The 18,797-nt window shown below is 45.5% G+C and overlaps 2 protein-coding genes across 3 annotated transcripts; both read left to right on the top strand.

Moving 5' to 3' along the window:
• Positions 1–939: 939 nt before the first annotated feature.
• armc6 (armadillo repeat containing 6) lies at positions 940–4,319 on the top strand. Of its 2 annotated transcripts, none has more exons than XM_036554746.1 (8): positions 940–998; positions 1,338–1,476; positions 1,664–1,749; positions 1,950–2,520; positions 2,843–2,988; positions 3,123–3,254; positions 3,358–3,495; positions 3,974–4,319. In XM_036554746.1, the coding sequence occupies exons 2-8, from the start codon at positions 1,356–1,358 to the stop codon at positions 4,184–4,186; spliced, it is 1,407 nt and encodes a 468-aa protein (XP_036410639.1). In that variant the 5' UTR covers positions 940–998; positions 1,338–1,355; the 3' UTR covers positions 4,187–4,319. The 2 variants fall into 2 exon arrangements, with proteins under 2 accessions (XP_036410639.1, XP_036410640.1); XM_036554747.1 differs by having other exon boundaries at positions 958–998; positions 1,348–1,476.
• Positions 4,320–6,010: 1,691 nt separating this feature from the next.
• Positions 6,011–15,745, top strand: slc25a42 (solute carrier family 25 member 42). Its single transcript, XM_036554210.1, has 9 exons — positions 6,011–6,403; positions 10,241–10,330; positions 10,961–11,109; positions 12,979–13,090; positions 13,292–13,317; positions 13,663–13,829; positions 14,087–14,203; positions 14,757–14,908; positions 15,304–15,745. Exons 3-9 carry the CDS (start codon positions 11,023–11,025, stop codon positions 15,624–15,626), a joined length of 984 nt encoding a protein of 327 aa, XP_036410103.1. The 5' UTR covers positions 6,011–6,403; positions 10,241–10,330; positions 10,961–11,022; the 3' UTR covers positions 15,627–15,745.
• The last annotated feature ends 3,052 nt before the right edge of the window (positions 15,746–18,797 follow it).

Here is an 18,797-nt window from a genome sequence, read left to right as displayed (position 1 = left end):
ATAGTGGGCCTCATGGTTCATGGTTCAGGGTGTGGTTGTTTCTTATCTCTGTCATCCCATTCGAAACATTAAACCAGTAGAACAACATTATGTTTGACAGAATAACCTTCCATCAGCCTCCAGTTTCCACCCTTATGTCATGTGTGAAGAAAGAACACATTTTACAAGCAAATTACCTTGATGAATATTAAAACAGGATTCTCAGTATAATAAATGACTCATATGTTACAATTTTGGAAAAACCTTTCTACTGTGGGCCATAAAAGCAACAATATGTGTAAATTCTAGCTTCAGCTCTGAGTCAGGCTGGCTATCCCAAGAGAGAGTGAATGTGCTGTCAATTGGTTGTCATTAGGTCTTTGTAGCCTGGAAGTAGTTGAAATGGTTGTTTTGCGGGTTCCAGGTTTCCCAAGATACACCTGACTTTAAAAGGCTGGGGTGGTGGAAAGCTGTTCATTAAAAAAAAAAAAAAAAAAACAGTGCAATTTAAATCATGTCTGTGAATAGACCTATTGTCTAGAAGGGGAAAATTTAATTTGTTTTGAATGAATGCACCTGCTTTAGAAAAGAAACAATAAATGGTGGCATAATGTAAAATGATGGTAAGGATGTTCCAGAGCTGCTATTTTTTTAAAACAGTCTTGATTCATACCTCCATGAGAGGACATAAATACCACACAATTTCACATAATCCATCCTCGTCGTTGTAATGTAGCTAATGTAGTTTTTTTATTATTATTATTTCTGAGCATTGTATTTACAGTATATGTGAAGAAAACGTCTGCGGAACCTTGTATTATTCTGCATTCACAACCCGAGACGGTTAGTTAGTCGGTGTCCTTCGTTTACGGCCATTCTTGTTCCAGTACCGCTATTGAAAAGACCAACGTGAGGTCTGAAATGTGCTGTAACGCTAGTTACGTACGACAAACCACTATAGCTACCGGTAACGTCTATCAGTCCGTTGTAAGTTGAATGTCTGAAAGCAGGCGCGGTTGGTGAGTGCTTTACTATTAAGTTAACATCAGTTAGGCACATGCCTGTTTAAAAATACACCGATATCTCTGTGATGTGTGTTCGCTTCATAAATTTGCAGGTTTTAGGAAAACCAAAGACATTTTCACGGTGTCTTTCTTTGAGAATGCAAGGAAACAAGCTTACTAGCTGTCGACAGTCGAGCTAGCTAACGGTTGTAGCAGGATGGCTAGCTACGCTGCAGTGTTTAGCTCGCAAACATTATTTGTCGACATTATTGCATAATCATATACATTGTGTATTTTGTCTGAGTATCTTTGGGTTTAGTGTCTAATGAACACATTTTTTTTCTTTCTATTGAGCTGGTCACAGGTGTGGAGATGGCAAAACGTAGGATCACGCAGGAGACGTTTGATGCGGTGGTCAAGGAAAACATAGACGAGTTTGAAATGGAGCCCGACGAGGCTCTGAATGAGGCCATACAGCAGTTTGAGTCTCAAGGTGAAGCTCTAGCTACTACTGATATCATGCAGTTGTGTATAAAAGAAGTATAAAAGTAGCTGCGTGCTGTAATTCATATGACGACTGTGATACAGAAGTGGTTGACCTGTATTGGTAGCTGTCATAGATTAAAAACTACAGTAAATGCTTAATACTGAGCAAACAGTGAAATCTTCAACATTTTCAGGCGTGGACCTAAGCAACATTGTAAAAGCAGTTCCAGCAGCAGCCACAGCTGAGACGAAGGAGGATCAAACGCACGAAGTTCTACAGGTAGCGATCTGCAGAAAATGCTAAACATTCCAACCCCATGCAGTTCCAAAGAAACCTCAATCACATACTCTTTCAACGATAAACCAGTGTCCCGAGGAACCTGCGTTGTGTTTTTTTTTTTTTTTTTTTTTTTAACCGTATAAACCTGTAGGAGGACTGTGTGTATGTCAGGAAAATACATTGGTTGTTTGTTTCCACAGGCACTACAGTCCCTTCAAAACTCTTTGAATGGCTCATCTGTAGACAGTATGCGGGAAGACTTGGAACACTTCACAGAGCAGTGTAAGCAGGGATTTGCCCAGCGGTACTTGGCCGCCCAGAAGGACGCCTATCCCACAATCCTCTCCTGCTGCAAAAAGGCCACGGAGGAGGAAGGGGCTTTGTTAGCGGTCCTCGCTGCCCTGTCGGCTCTGACCGACGGACAGCCCGACCTGCTGGACGCGGAAGGCCGGGATTTCCTGACGGGCGTCCTTAACGCCCACCACGCGGACGCAGCTGTGACCTGCCTGGGCGTACGCGTGGTGCGGCACTGCTGTCTGAAGCACGAGCAGAACAGGCAGGACCTGGTTAAGGCCGGTGTGCTGCCACTGCTCACCAGGAGCATCACGCGGCACAGCGGCCACCCCGAGCTGGTTAAGGAGGCCTGCGCCGCCCTCCGGGTCATGACCTTCGACGATGACGTGAGGGTCCCCTTTGGCCACGCCCATGAACATGCCAAAATGATAGTTCTGGAACACAATGGGTTGAAAGTCATCGTTGAGGCGGCCAAAGGTAATGCAGGAGACCAAAGAAAGAAGCTTAAAAACATGGGTTGAAGGATGTTTTTTTACTGAACCTCTGACTCAGCCTATGGGAAAATTATTAGTTGCCTGTTTAGCAGACAACCACCTCTAAAGCAATCCATTTCACAAATCTAAACTGGAAGAAAAATTTTGAGAAGCAAAAAAACATGGGGTATTCAAATTTTGAGAAGCAAAAAAACATAGGGTATTCAAAGTAAAATTTTCAACTACAAATGATCACTTAATATTGTCATGATGCATTTTGAAGGAATGTTATATATATGGCTTATGATTTTGGTCTTTTCTCCCAGCTCACCCTCATAACACCAGTGTCCTGAGTGAGCTGTGCAGTACTCTGTCTCGTCTGGCTGTGAGGAACGAGTTCTGTCAAGACATTGTTGACCTGGGGGGGCTGAAGTTTATGATGACCTTGCTGGCAGACAGTCTGGATCACCAGGTATGGTGGGGGGCTTAGTGCCTAGGAGACTAGGGCCTAGAGAAGGCCTGCTCAAAGGTATAGAATTGAACGTGGTTTATTTTTGAGGAGGTGGAAGAGGGTGTAATGCTGACTTCTCTGACCTTATTCCACAGGAGCTGGTGAGGCAAGTGCTAAGTGCCCTACGAGCCATAGCGATGAATGATGACGTGAAAGATGCCATCGTGAACGCAGGAGGGACAGAGCTCATTGTCATGGCGATGAACAGGCATATGGCCAATGCACAGGTGGGCCTTTCAGCAGGCGCTTCCCCCAAACATAACTGTTGAAGTCCTGTGTATCCCCTGTGTTTTATGTCGTGTGCTCTGATTGGCTGTTGCTGTTGCGCAGGTCTGCGAACAGGGCTGTGCTGCCATGTGTGTTCTTGCCCTGCGCAAACCCAACAACTGCAAGGTGATCATGGACAGTGGCGGGGCCCTTGCAGCTCTGCAGGCCATGAAGGCGCACCCAGGGGAGGTCAACGTGCAGGTAAGCGTGTTGCGAACAAGACGCATGCACAGAGACGAGCGCAACCACTCATCATAGCTAAAGCGTTTTCGATGATCCTTGGTGAAAAAAACTGTTCCCTTTTGTCATCTTTGAACATTCCCTGTCCAGCTTGTTTTTTAGGATAATATGAAATGGAGGTAAAATAATTGTAAGAATAATGACATATTTTGCTATTTTGCCATTTGAAGCATACATGGCTGTTGGTAAAGATTGGTATTCACTGTTGATCTAGTATTAAATGCTGTCACTAAATGCTTATTTTTTGCACATTTACCAAAGGTGTATGCAAGCTGCAGATGTAAACATTGTGACTGAAGTAAACCACTAATAACATTATACAGTATGGCTCTAGGTGCCCTTTGAAAAGTCCAGCCCAGCTGTACCTGGTAGGTGAAGTTACCCTGTAATGTGATGTGACTGAGGGGGTCCCTGCTGCTGTGTGACTCCGCCCCCACAGAAGCAGTCCTGCATGCTGCTGCGGAACTTGGTCTCTCGCACCCAGAGCTTCAGCCAGTCCATCCTGGAGATGGGGGCGGAGGCCCTGATCGGACAGGCGCTGGCCTCCCACCGGGACTGCAGCGACGTGGCCCGGGCCGCACTGCGGGACCTGGGCTGCAAGGTGGAGCTGCGAGAGCTGTGGACGGGAGAAAAGGGCGGCCTGAGCAACTGACTCCCCGCTCAGCTGCCGGGGGCCATCGTGCTGCGCTGAGTCACTTATCTGTAAGCCATGTGGATCGGCTGACACATGGGATCCAGTGGATGGGACAAGCCGTCCGTGTGATGTAAAGATTAGTGATTCTGAATTTTTTTTTTTGTGCAGTGTGACATGGCCCTCAACCAGAATCATCTGCTGGAAGTTTCCATTCTATTCATAATGCCATACTTACAAGGCGTATCTTACATGTAAACAGGTTTTTTGTTGTTTTGTACATATTTTTCAAGGTAACAAATGTTGGCATGTCTTTTTTTAATGTGCTCGTGTATTGTGGTTGTCGTTTATTTATGAACCAAATACTGTATATCAGTCTATTCCATGTACCTTTAATATAGTTAAAAGGGGGAACTAAAAAGCTTTGTCTTCCTGTTATACTGAAATCACTGATCAGAGAGCAGTATTTGTCCTCTACAAATGTACTTGCTGGCCTCTTCTATAAGTGCATTGCTGTGTAGCTTCTGGCCTTTGAAATATATATGCACCTTGCTCACACTGCGAATCTGTGCCCTGAACTGTGATGTACAAAAAGGCCTTGGACTGATTATTTTTTTGTATTTTTTGACTATTAAACATTTCTGAATGTCTGCTTTGTTTGTCTCGATTTATTTATCACAGCGTGACTTACCATAAGCGTACTACATCTCGCCAAAGAAGGCACAGAGCTCAGCAGAAAACTCCACTGCACTCTGGTCCTGCAGAAAGTTTAGATCTGTGGTGTGAAAACGGGCGCAATTTAAAACATCCGTCCCTCAGCCAACACCATGTTTTTGCTGGGTATCCAGGGTGTAATGAAGGGGGATTGTGACTTGGGTTGCTAGGTTGGCATTTTTTGTGTCATATGCGACTTTTTTTTGTATGTTTTCTTGACTGGTTGGCTTAAAAAAAGCATTGGTATTTTGAGTTATTTCTCGATTTTTCTTGAGTCTAAGTATTGATATTACTTTATAAATTGAATATAAAGTATATATACTATATAGGAAGATTAGTATTAAAATGCTAACAGGTGCAAAGTGTGGCAATGGTTTTTATTTTACTTTTAAAATGAATGTAAAAAAGCAATGCATCTATCTGAAAACCATTTCACAGCATCACATTTTTAATTGTTAAACGTTTTACTACAACGTCGGAGGAATTGAGCTTGACTTCATTTTTGAGGGCTAATTTGACACAAAGAGTGACTGGAGATCTAGGAAACCCTGAATGCAACACCGCGACTGGATAAAAGCGTCTGCCAAATGAATAAATGTAAATGTAAACGACAGGGTCGTTTTGACACCGTTTTTTAAAGGCTTCACGTGCGACTCTGCCTCGAGGGAAAAATGAAAATTGTGTGCTTATGTTTTTTTTCTACTTTATTTATAAGCATTTGAGTTATGTTGAATTAGGTTGTTAAAAATAAAGTGTATTTTCAACGTGTTAGCCCATTAACATTTGGAACATTAAGTGTAGGGGTTCAATTAAATAAACGATGTCTGACCAAAGCCGCCGTTTTAGCAGTCTGTCCTCACCACGAGGTCACGAGAAACAGCGATTATCCACGGCGCTAGATCCAATCATTTGCCATAGAGAAGCACAAAACATGACACGCCTCTTTGAAAACGGCCTCATTGCCCCCCAAACCACGGCTCTTCTCCACAGACAAAATTGCGCTACTCAACTTCTGTCCTCACAGTAACTCAGTTCCTCTCACGCCCCTCAAGATAACCTATCGGAGCTACCCGTGCGCAAGACTACATTTCCCACAATGCCCATCGAACTCATCCTTACGAACCTAAAACTCGCTGGTGTCACAGCAGAACACAGAGCGGCATGGAAGATACTGGCTCGTACTGCTGAAAGTCACAGGAGTCGATGAACATCAGAAAATGATGGTGACAACTTGTCGCTGCTTTGAAGGAATGTTCGGAGACAAATACACTTCGGGGGATCAAGCGCACTGACGTGACAGAATCCGGCTGGATCCGAATTTGAATTGAATTGAGAACTTATCTAGCTAGCGATCGCGCTAGCTTTCAAGGAGGAGGGGGGTCATCGAAGTGCTGGCTGTCAAAGATTTAGCTACACTATCTGGCTATGTAGCTAGCTGGGTAACTATAAAACAAACTCTGTGAGTCGAAGAGACACCGCAGCGGGAAAGCACGGGCAGCCACAGGTGGTGTCGCAATAATATCGGTAAGAAAACCCATTTGCTACAGTGGTCGAAGAAAGATATTGATAGATAGGCAGATTACCCGGGTGCCATGGAATGCACGTAGCTTGCAAAGCCATCTACAGCTGGCCACATTCTCTCCATTTGGCTATTTTAGCTTGGCTGCTAACTAGCTTACTTCTGGTGTCAGAAACCTCGGTATAATTACACTGCTCCTTTTTACTGTTTTCGTTACAGTTGAACTTGCTCGTTGATTACAGCATGTGGTCATTTGTGTTGTTTTTCTTTTTCGATTTCACATATGTCTCATGTGAATAATTAAACCCAGTCTGGACTTTTGACTAGCCAGTGAGATTAAGCATGTCAGTTACATGCGATGCGTTGCTAAATCCGTCACCAGGTTTGTCGCGTTGTTCAACGAGTCAGCTGCATATCTAGCTGGCTAGCCACATAGCAAGCCGTAGTGATACACTACCCAAGGTTATATTGTACTACAGGTAGCCAGAAGTGAATCAGAGAGTTAATTTGTCCCCCAAACCCTTCGTGTCTGCTGCTTTTATGTAACGGTATCATTTAACGCGGCCCGCAAGTTATGGAATTTTCACGAATACGATAATGATGACGAAATGTGTCATAATGTTATGAACAAATCCCCATTTTATTGACAAGGATAATATAACGTATTTGCGTCACCATTAATGTTGAAATAAAGCCTTACAATATAGACAATAAATGAAATGAAATGGTTCGTTTGTACAATCGCAGGTGTGGGTTGGTTTTTAAGTTGTGTCCTGGACGTGTCTGCAGCTACGTTGTATGGCGACCTCCTTCATTTTTCGTATTTTTGACACCAGCTGCGTATTTGCACAGACGGGAGTCACAGACCCAGATGAACCTGATCCGGCTGATTTTTTTTTTTATTCAAGGCTTCTGGCCAAATATGATTTAGCTCAAGACTAGAGAGAATTTAGCCTGTAAACAAGGTTGCAGGTTCAAACCCAGAGAGGGGCGCTCCTGTTGTACCCTTGAGTAAGGAACTTTCCCGGACGGTCCTCTGTAAATATATGGTTGTGTAAAGGGATAATGATGGGGAAATTGAGCAACGTTTCCAAGGATAAATGCGTCGTATGAGTAAACGTAGGATATAATGTAAGTCTCCTCTTACGGTTTATCCTGTCAGATGCGCATTGATGCCAACTACAGTAACCCGTAGAAAAAATCTAATAGGCACATACATTAATAACATAAATTATTAAAAACGATTGTTATTGTTGTCGTTTATCAAAATAATAAGTCACTATGGTAATAACTAATAACTAGCAAAGTCATGTTGCTAATAATCACTAGGACCTGAAGCCTCAAAGCACAAAGGCAGGTTTTGTTGTAGCTACAATATGCAGAGAAATAATTGTTTTTAGTTATGTCCCTTTCAGGGACACATAAAACCTAATGTAATGATTGACTCTGCAGGTGTTAGATGTTAAACTAATTTCTTTCTTTTCGACCTTTAAACCAAGTGAGTTGTTGCAACATCTGGTTGTTTGTCTTTCAAACAATAAGTGATTCAGTATTCGCAGAGGAATCGCAAGCGTGTGCCAGTGCAAACAACTCACTTCTGTGTGATTCCCACCCATTTCCCTAAGCAGTCTAGCGTCAGTCACATGGCTAATTTACATGCACTTCAATTAAGAGGAAGTGGATTTAGCAGAGCTTCTGGAGAATGCAAGGAGAGTCCACATTTAGCCCTGTGAACTAGCTGCATGTTTAGGTTTGTTACACACTTAACAGACAAACATGTGAATTCTCGGTGATGTAAAAAAAAAAAAAAAAAAACAAGCACAGAATGGAGCCTGTGTGAGAGAGGTGGAATTGGCCATTGACAAGAGGACTCTCTCCACTTCAGTCAGTCAGGTCAAGCACTGGAGGCCACGCCGCAGTGCGGAGACGCAAAAATAAATATAGGATCAGTGTGAACCTCACCAGGGCCCACTCCTGCATTTTGCCAGGTGCTGGAGGCTGAACTCCCGCAGAAGGAGGTCAGGAATGTGTGCAAGTTTGACTTGTGCACGTACACGCTGAAGGCGGTTTCCCAAGCCAAAACAACAACAACAACAGCAGCAAAGCAAGCATTTAAGATAATTTCTTTTGCCAAGGAATGCTTATTCCTGGACCAGAGGAGACGTTGTTTAATGTGTGGGTGGGAAATGTGGAGTTTGTCTGGGGACTTTCGGCCAGCATAGACAGCACTTGCCAAAGTTTATTCACACGTTTTCCTTTAGCAGATACACGTATAAGGGTGACGTATGTGGCTTAACGTATTGGCCATTTATGCAGCAGGGTACTTAGCAAAGCGATGCAGGTCGAGTCGATCAAGAACACAGCAGCAACCTGGGATTGGAGCTTGCAGCCTCAGGGTCCCATAATGCAGCCATAGGTCGGTGTTTTGAGATGTGTGGTGGTCCAGGTTTGTGTAGCATCGCACAGTGCCTGAAGCTGGGCGTAGTGCTGTGCCCCGGTGCCTGTGTTACAGGTTTGGGGAGGCAGTGGTTAAGGACTGGTAACCAAAAGGCTGCCAGTTCAATTCCCTGCTGGGGCATTGCTGCTATACCCTCTGCTGAATGCCAATAATGTAATGTAATAATGTAATGTAATGCTTTAAGTCTGGCTATTCTGTACCTATTTGTTCCTTTAGTGCCTGTTATATGCAAATCCTGTATTGTGTCATGCCATGGTAACCTTGTGAGTTATTTTGACTGAGTGCTTGCCAAATAAATCAATGAGTGAATGAGTCAGTAAATAAGTAATGTAGCTACTCCACTGTCTCTGAATCTCAGAGAGGATGAGAGCACCTTATTTTTGCACTGAATCTGGATTTGTTTCTTTCAAGGCTACACCGAGCCGAAGTTTTGGTTTTTGTCGAAAGTATGAAGTGAGTGATAATGAAAGAGAAGGACAGAATTAGAGAATGAGAGGGAGAAGAGAGAGAGACTGGATGGTGGTGGTGGTGGTGGTGGTGGGGGGGGGGGGGGGGGGGGGGGGGTTAGAGAAATGGAAAGACAGAATAAAATATGAAGAGAGGGTGAGAGGAAGACAGAGACCAATGTACATATCTGATCTATTTTAGGTCCTGTAATTTTACTGTGTTTCTCAGTTTCAGGATTTTTATTGTATTCTGTAATGCCAATCTGTGTCCTACTCCTGCCTCAGTGTCAATTATTGGTTACTAAGTATGCACATAATTTGTTTATAAACATTATTGGCAAGTATTGGCAAACGCAAAATGCCATAAAATATATTGCCTGGATGGCCGACATTGGCTTCAGCAAGGACGGGGTGGGTTTATTTGATCTCTGCGCAGTCTAAGAATCATTGAGCTCTTACCTTTGCCCCACTTCCTATATATAAAGAGACCTTTCACCCAGAAAGCAGCCCAGAAGCGTTTGTTGTTTAATAAACAGCCCTTCAGGGTAACGCATTGTGGCCTTGAGCAGAAGGCGTAAGCCTTTCTCAAGCAAAATGGACAGAGTACTGAAGTAATGAAATATCTTCATACTCATCTGCTCACTATATAATCTTGTTACTTATTGTGATTTACATACATATAGCTCATATGTTATAAGAACAGTGAACAAACGTTCCTCACTTGAGAGTCAAACCGGAAGCCTTGGGGTTTCATTGGAAGGGCATGTTAGTGTGTTTTTCTTTTTTTTTTCCTCCTTGTCTAAGTCGGGGTTTGACACGGTGCCACATTCAAGTGCTGTATTAATAGTCATCACCTTTATAAATAATGTAGGCCTTGACCTGGTGGAAAAAAAGAAGTGGCACTGTGCTGATTTCTCCCATGTCACCTGATCCACTAGGGCCTGGAAGGACCGGTTCTGTGGACGCCGAGTGTCTCAGGTGTGGTGTGAGAAAGCCTGACACAGAGCCTCACCTGTGATCCGCCCCCCGTGAGTACCAAATCCGCGCCGTAGTGCGAGGTCGCCTCAGGCAGTTCTCTGCAAGACACACATGGAAAGGGTTTGGCTGGACGTTTTGGGCATTAATCAGACACCCTTGAAAAGATGATCTGCTTAGTTTGTGCTTAGCGCTCTCTTTGTGTCAGATTTTTACACGCTTGTTTGTTGCAGAGTACTTGCAGTTAATGTACAGCTCCAGTGAGATAAATGTGTCACCGGACTGCAGCATGCATGTGCTGTTTTTCCAATAAGCCGCCTTCTGAGGCTTCTAAATGGCATATTCCCAGCCTCAGCTACAGAGTGACCAGTGAAGCTCACACGTTCAGCTGTGAGAGAATGGAAGTGTGGGGCGGCAGTGTGGCATAGTGTTTAAGGAGCAGGATTCCTGACCAAAAGGTTGCCAGTTTAATTCCCCACTGGGGTGCTGCTGCTGTACCCTTGGGCAAGGTACCTGACCCAGAATTGCCTCAGTAAATACCTAGCTGTATAAATGGGTGACATCAAAATCATAACATATGTAAGTCACACTGGCTAAATGCCAGTAATGTAATGTAATGTAATGTAATGTCATGGAAGTGTGCTGATCCCGGAGCCTGTCTGTGTGTGTGTTTCTCTCCACAGTGCGGGAGGGGGGGTCCCAGCGTGCCCCGTCAGCTGGCCTGCATGTGTGTGGAGGGGCAGGGATGGGGAACGGGGTGCAGGAACACCAGGGCCCCCGGGCACTGACACAGGGCGAGGTGCTGCCTCTGCCCTCCTCCAGCCAGACTGAGGTGAGACGCTCGCCGGCGTGCGGAGCGGCGGGGCTGGGGAACCATTGCGAGAAACGTACATTAAGAGCTACAACTACAAAGCAATTATATATAACACAGTTTCATCCTGAGATATTTATATCCACTCTTGAGATTTTTTATATTTCCCAGGAGTGGATATAAGGTCATCTAAAGGGCAATAAGTTCAGCATGCAACAGCGGTGTAGTATTGTGGTTAGGAGCAGGGCTCATAACCTAAAGGTTGCTGGTTCGATTCTTCACTGAGGCACTGCTGCAAGGTACTTAACCATGACTTGCCTCAGTAAATATCCAGCTGTATAAGTGGATAACGTGTAAAAATTGTAACCTACATGTATGCAAGTCGCTCTGGATAGGATAGTCTGCTAAATGACAATAATGTAATATGTAATGTGTTATCCAAGGACAGTATCCTGCGTTCGTTCCCACAGTCAGTATGGCAGAGTGACACAGAGCCACTGTAGTTTGTTGTCGTGTTATTTTGTATGTGTTGGATCAGCATGCCTTTATGTTAAGAGGCTCTTGAATGTGGACTTAACGCGCGAGAAAAGGAATGCGGCGTCTCAATATCGCTGTTGTGCAAGACGGCACAGGCCCACAATTATGGGATCAGGTGTGTAGGTTGCGCTATTTTTCACTGAGAAATGTGCTGGTCTCTACCTCTTCCATTAACAGCAGGCGTGGGCTCACCCTGTCTAAAAAAAACCTTGCAAAACAGCTGGGCAGGGGTGAAGGGGAGTCACAGCCAAGCTCTTGCCAAAGTCTCCTTCCCCTGCAGTGGTGTGCTGCCTGTCATTCTCAGGGTTCTCAGAAAAAAAAAACACACCCTGCTTTCTTTCCGCCCTATCAGGGCCTCTGTAGGGGCCAGCCATCTCTCCCACCGCACTGTGTGGAAGTACTGAAGAGAGCCAGGCTTATCTCCACCGGCCTGCCAGGTCACTGAGGCTGTGTGAGTCATATCAGGAAGACTGAAGTGGTCCAGCTGGAACTTGAGCACAGAATACAGTTTATTTTAACTGGCCAAATGCTGTTGATATTTTTTTCTCCATAAAAACAATGTCTTCTACCCCACATGTGGAGGGAGCTTGCTTTTGCTTTTGGAGGATATTACAGCTTTCCAGCTTTACAGATTTTTTTTTGTTCATTTTGTATTCATTGGCAAGAGTGTCTAAATTCAGAAGAATTTGCTAGTGTCCAAATATGGCTGTTGAATGTAGTCACTGGGAGGTAGCAAAATCATCCTGCCAATTGTTTGTTTATATTAATTTCTTTGTATTGAGCTGCTTTCAGGAGCATTAACATAAAGTTTTGTTACTGTAATGATATTGATCCACAGAATGTTTTCCCATACTGCATAAATGACAGCGGCATCACCACCAGCTCGCTGCACCAGATGTCCACATACCTGCACACTTCCTGTATTTGTCTTGTTTCCCGGGTAGTAAAGTGTTGTGTCACAGTGTCTCAGTTTTCGTAAGGACTTGGCAGATTGGCTGTTACGCAAACCTCGCCACCAGCAGAGAGCACCCGTTGTTCTCAGTGAGATAGCGATCTCGTGTTGTAGTCCCGGCTTAATCATACACCGCAGTTCAAACAAGGACCGCTGCATGGATCTGAGCTGTCGGGAACAACATCAGAGGTCACCTGACCTGCAAGCTGAGGCACACGGACTGTTTTTCACTACCCCGATATCGTTTCCGGAAATGTGTGGTTTCGGTCCTTTCTTTCCCTGATTTGTTCTCTGTTTTTTTTCTCTGATTTGTCTTTGTTTCTTCTTGTGGCTGTTTTGAAAACCACTAATCCTCTACCCTGGGGGCCTGTCTGTCCATCTGTCTGCCCGCCTAACTGCAGGGCTTCAAGCAGAGTCGCACGGTGTTGAAGTCCCTCCTGTGCGGGGCCTTTGCCGGGGCTGTGGCCAAAACTGCAGTGGCCCCCTTGGACAGAACCAAGATCATCTTCCAAGGCAAGGGCAGCTTCTCTAAATCCTCATAAATACTCATAACTCCAGCTAGAAGCACAGTGTTACCAAACACTTATAGTCTGGTATAGTCAAGTATAGTCTACCTGAACATTATAGAAAATAAGTTCAGGTGTTTCTCTTTTCTCTGTGCGTCTGTTTCTCTGAAGGGGAAATGAAGAATTCACACTTTTTTCTCTTTTGCAGTGTCTTCAAACCGTTTCTCTGCAAAGGTAAGAATAACTTTGCTCATGACAGATCTCCTGCATCACCTCATGTGAAGTCCCACTTAGAGGCTGGGTGAAGCATTTCGCTTTGCATGTTCGCTAATGAATCCAAGGCAGTTTTTCCTTTTTTTTGTTGCTAAGGTCAGAGACGACCTGTCTCTGACCTGCTAGAATAATTTCAGTGGTGACAAAGATTAACAAAATAAAGTTTGAATGGAGGAGAAAAATAATCACACCCACTCAATGGCTAAATAGCCCAATTAGAGCCGTGGCTAAATGCAGTTTTTTAGAGTTGAGGAGGAGGCTTGGCGTCTCCTCAGTGGTGTTGAGGGTGTTGTTGGCTTTCTGCAGGAAGCTTACAGGCTCATCTACCGCACCTACCTGAAGGATGGCTTCTTCAGCCTGTGGAGGGGCAACTCGGCCACCATGGTGCGGGTCATCCCCTATGCGGCCATCCAGTTCTGCGCTCACGAGCAGTACAAGAGGCTCCTGGGAGGCTACTATGGCTTCCAGGGAAAGTAAGCACTGAGACAGCACCCCCATGCCATGCTTTACCTTCACCGCTGTGTAGCCTGCCAATCTACAGGGTCTGAGCACCTGCCCGTGAGAGTCTCTGCCTGTGGTGTTCTGTGACTCTCTGTGACTGTATGACTCTGTGACTCACTGTCTCTCTGTGACTCATTGTTACTCTGACTGTCTGATTGTATAACTCTGTGACTCACTGTGACTCACTGTGTTTCACTGTGGCTTTGACTCTCTGTGTCTGCGCTTCCAGAGCTTTGCCGCCGATTCCGCGGTTACTGGCTGGGTCGCTGGCGGGAACCACAGCGGCCATGCTCACCTACCCCCTGGACATGGTTCGAGCCAGGATGGCCGTCACCCCCAAGGAAATGTAAGCGGATACCGCTATCCACCCTCCTTTCTCAAATAGCTCAAATGCCTGACACTTCAGCAGGACTAGGGATTGTCCTCTGGCACAGTGGACAAAATCCAGGTAAAGTGTTTATCTGGACATGCCATGCTTTAAAATAATAAGCCCTGTAAGGACTACGCGCTGTATGTGTTTGGCATGTCCAGCTGAGCGCTTTTCCAGGGTCTGATGTTCAGATACATTTCCACTAAGTACAAGAAGTATCTCAGCAGACGCAAATGTCTTTTTCACTTATCACGCACCGCTGGACTCCACTGAGTGTAATATTACAGGTTTGGGAGTGAGCCCAGGGTGATTCTCGTAAGCTTGTTCTTTCAAGCAGAAATATTCCGTTGACTCCGTCTGTGAGTAATTCTCATAAACGGAATGCTCTTTATTAAGGCGAGCTACTGGTACAGTTTACTGGTACTGATGCACAGAGGTACAGGTGAGCAGTGCTGTAAAAACCCCACAATGCATTGCTACACAGCGTCAGTGTACAGTGTGCCCACCTGCCCCCGCTCCCTCTCCACAGGTACAGTAATATCATGCACGTGTTCGTGCGCATCTCCCGCGAGGAGGGCCTGAAAACCCTGTACCGGGGCTTCACCCCCACCATCTTGGGCGTGGTCCCCTACGCTGGCCTCAGCTTCTTCACCTACGAGACGCTGAAGAAGCTACACGCAGGTAGGGCTTCACAGGACCAACCTCTGCTCGGTGTCATAACAGCGTCACTCATGGAGGTATCCATGTAGTGGGTCTCTCTGTCTGAGGTGGCAGTGTAGCATAATCGTGGACTGGACTCATAACCAAAAGGTTGCAGGGTTGAAATCCCCACTGGGGCACTGCTGTTGTACCCTTGGGCAAGGCACTTAACTCAGAATTGCCTCAGTAAATATCCAGCTGGATAAATGGGTATGTAAAATAGTATAACATATGTAAGTCGCTCTGGATAAGAGCATCTGCTAAATGCCAATAATGTAATGCATGTCTGTCTATCTGCTTTTGGGGGTTTTCTGTCTCACTGCCCGTTTTTCTTTCTCTGTGTCTGCCCCTCACTCTCTGTGTGTCTGTGCCCACAGAAAAGAGCGGGCGGACGCAGCCGTACTCGTACGAGCGGCTGGCCTTCGGGGCGTGCGCGGGCCTGATCGGCCAGTCGGCCTCCTACCCGCTGGACGTGGTGCGGCGCCGCATGCAGACCGCGGGCGTGACGGGCCACACCTACGGCACCATCACGGGCACCATGCGGGAGATCGTGGCCGAGGAGGGGCTCATCCGGGGGCTGTACAAGGGCCTGAGCATGAACTGGGTCAAGGGCCCCATCGCTGTGGGGATCAGCTTCACGACCTTCGACCTCACGCAGATCCTCCTGCGCAAGCTGCAGCAGCGTGGGTACTTCCCCTGACGGCCAGCAGGGGGCTGCAGAGAGGAGGACTCGCAGCGGGGTATCGTGAAACAGCAGGGAGGCAGGGACGGAGGAGTGGCCCCGCCTCTGCGGTGCTGGCAGGTCTGCGCCCTGGGAGGGAGGGGGGGCGCAGGGGGGGGGGGGCGCTGCAGGGAGGGGTGTGAGGCGATTGGATGCGCAGCCAGTGCGTGCTTGCTTACGCATGCGCACAGCACATTCATGACCTGTTTTCAGCACAAATGCCACTGTTTAGGGAAAACACACACTGTGTCCCATGCGAATGCTTCTTCGTGTGCATTATGCGTGTGTGTGTGTGTGTGTGTGTGTGTTAGAGGGAGAGTGTGTTTTTTTGAGCTTTCAGGGTAACCGAAGTGTATGTTGCAGAGCACCTAAAGTTAGTGTACTTAACTTTTACCCACATGTTCAAAGACAGCTGGGTCATTGAGGCCATTCATCCTGTTACAACACCTTGGTGACAACGTGTCTCTCCTGAATGTCCTGCCCGCTGCACTATCAGCTCAGGAGAGGCTGTTCAAAACACACATATCTACAGGTTTCCATAATGGGTGTGTGCGTGTCTGTGTGTGTGTGTGTGTGTGTGTGAGAGAGAGAGACAGAGACAGAGAGAGTGCGTGTGTGTGTCTGTGTGTGTGTGTGTGCGTGTGTGTGTGTGTGAGAGAGAGAGAGAGAGAGAGACAGAGAGAGAGAGAGTGCGTGTGTGTCCTGAGTGTAAACTAACATGACTGTTAGGTTTCATGCTTCATTTTGGTGTAAATAATTCCCCAGTTAGAGCAATGTGAAACTTGTGGAAAAACATCAACACAGCGCAGTGCATTGCTTCATAACGATGCATAACTTCTCATCTCTAGATAAAACTGGAATTGACAAACACATTGAGCTTTTTGCACGGGTAGAGGCAAACCAAACACGTTCAAGCGATGCTGTTCGAAGCCGTTCTGAGTATTCTTATTCAGCAGCTCAGGGACTGCACTGACTTTGAGCACTGATGCTGGTAGCGGGTGAAAATAAATTTTCTTAGACCTTGTTGCTATAGTTGGAGCTTTCGCTCTGCACTGGCCTGCTTTCATGACACATGCCTGAGGCTGAGTGACAGGGTCAGCTGGAGATGGGCAGCCTGAAGCCTCTCCGTCAGCACTGCCAGCGATATCGCCTTCCTGCCCAAACGCCCGACCCTGACGCAGCAGGGAAGGGAGTCTTACCTAACCGGAGGGACCCCTCCTGCTGTTTTTTTTTCTTTGCCCTTCGGTCCCTCCTGCTCTCATGTCCGGAGAGGAACGTGGAGCGAGCAGAAAGGTTCCCGTCCAGGGGTGCGAAATCAGCGGGTCCTATCCCCCCCCCCCCCCCCCCCCAGCCCCCCGCGCGGCGTGTCTCTGACCTTTCATCCGTGTTCATCGCACAAGTGTGTTTATTGCCATACCTGGGCACACCTGACACTACACAAAGCTGGATTCAGGCAACTGCTGATCCTAATGAAGTGCCTGTTAAAAGTGTTAATATCTCCACTAAATTTAAACCGGATAACTTTTCACCAATATTTTTTTTTTGTTTTGTTTTGTACAAATTTGCATTTGTTAATGAAGCTCTGTGTTTTTATACATGTTCATTTTCAAGGAGATTGTATGCATTGTGATGATCAGAGGTGCATTATACGGACAAGGAACATGTAATGCATTTAAAATCTCACTGCCTTTAATTGTTGCAGGATGCAAGGTGTGTCCAGGTTGCACAAGGATACTCCACAGACTTGGAGGTTTAAAGTTTGCAGTAAATATCTGAGAAACAAGAAGTTATATATTATAAGAACACAAAAGGATATCACTTGTTTACTTATGGATGGGGAAAATGTGAGAATAAGTTTGATAAATCTTTATGTCGGTCAACATAAATGAATTCCGGCTGAGTTCTCCTGTCAAGGGGATTTCAAGTTAAAGGATTTCAAGTTAAAGGACAATCTAGATATGCCAAAGCACCATTCTTCAGAATGCTTTTGCTAAGATTTGTTAAAAGCATACAGCTTCCAAGGATCTCTCTGGAGAACTTTTGTAGCTCACTATGGGTTTTAAGAAAATTTATTTCAAATACTTATTTCAAAACGATGTTTGAATACAGATGAGATGTTATGTTTGTCGAAAGAGGTTGTTGTGTATTAAGAGCGAGACACTGGGAACCATTTAAACCACCCCTGCCACCACCGCGTCAGTTGAATGGTTTTTTCACATGGCTTGCGAGTCCGTTCGTTCACTTACGTGCCGGCTGGCCCTTTAGCATTAGCGGTGGGTTTCGGGGGGGTAGTGGATTGTCCACGTGTGTTCCCGGTCGCGCTTGTTCACGGTTAATGTGCTGTGATACTCCCGAATTGCCTCTGGAGTCGCCCATGTGCCTAAAATACAAACAGCAGCAAGTTGAGTCGGGGAAATTGGCGTGAAGTTCGACCACGACGTTTTATCGTGGGACGGACTAACGGCTTTTAAGTGGTCTTGAGAATCACTCCAAATCGTATTCCCTCTCCTCGTCAGAAGAAGGGGTTGCACTCGCCCTCTCTGTGTGCCGCTAAACGGAGTATTAGGTATATCCTTCTCTGGTACTGTCTGTCATACCGTGTGTGCAGTGTCCTGTACTGTGAAGTTAATACAAACAGTACCTATACATATCTGGACAGAGTGCAGGCATCCACGCCGAAATTAAAAAAAGTGTTCTTGCTTTCAGTATTTTATCTGATCAAACTTTTATTTTTAAAATGTTTCCATGATTCCGACTGTTATGTAATTTCTATTATCTGTGCCAAGAAAAAATGTTTATTAAACGAATACTAACATCTAATTTGATTTGTTCACTGTACTTGAAGTGGTTGAAGACTGCTGTGACGGTTTAAACGATCTCTGGAGTTTCATTTAATAAAACAGGATCGTTGCTTGATTTCCTTTTTTTGCTGGTGCAATACAAAACTATTCTTTCAACAAACAATATACAAATCGTACATATTGTTTTTCTTTTCAGTCTGAGTGAGGTAGCCTACGATCAGATCATTGATTGATTGAAACAAAATAAAATTATATTTAACATGTGACATGACGTTCTAAACTGCAACAAGATCCATTTCTCCAGTAGCTACTGTACACATAATTGAAGCCTAGATAACTAGATTAGATT

Source organism: Megalops cyprinoides, chromosome 20 (genome assembly GCF_013368585.1).
Source record: "Megalops cyprinoides isolate fMegCyp1 chromosome 20, fMegCyp1.pri, whole genome shotgun sequence".
Classification (NCBI taxonomy): domain Eukaryota; kingdom Metazoa; phylum Chordata; class Actinopteri; order Elopiformes; family Megalopidae; genus Megalops; species Megalops cyprinoides.
Note: the sequence above shows the minus strand (reverse complement) of the source record. Positions and strands in the feature narration are given on the sequence as shown.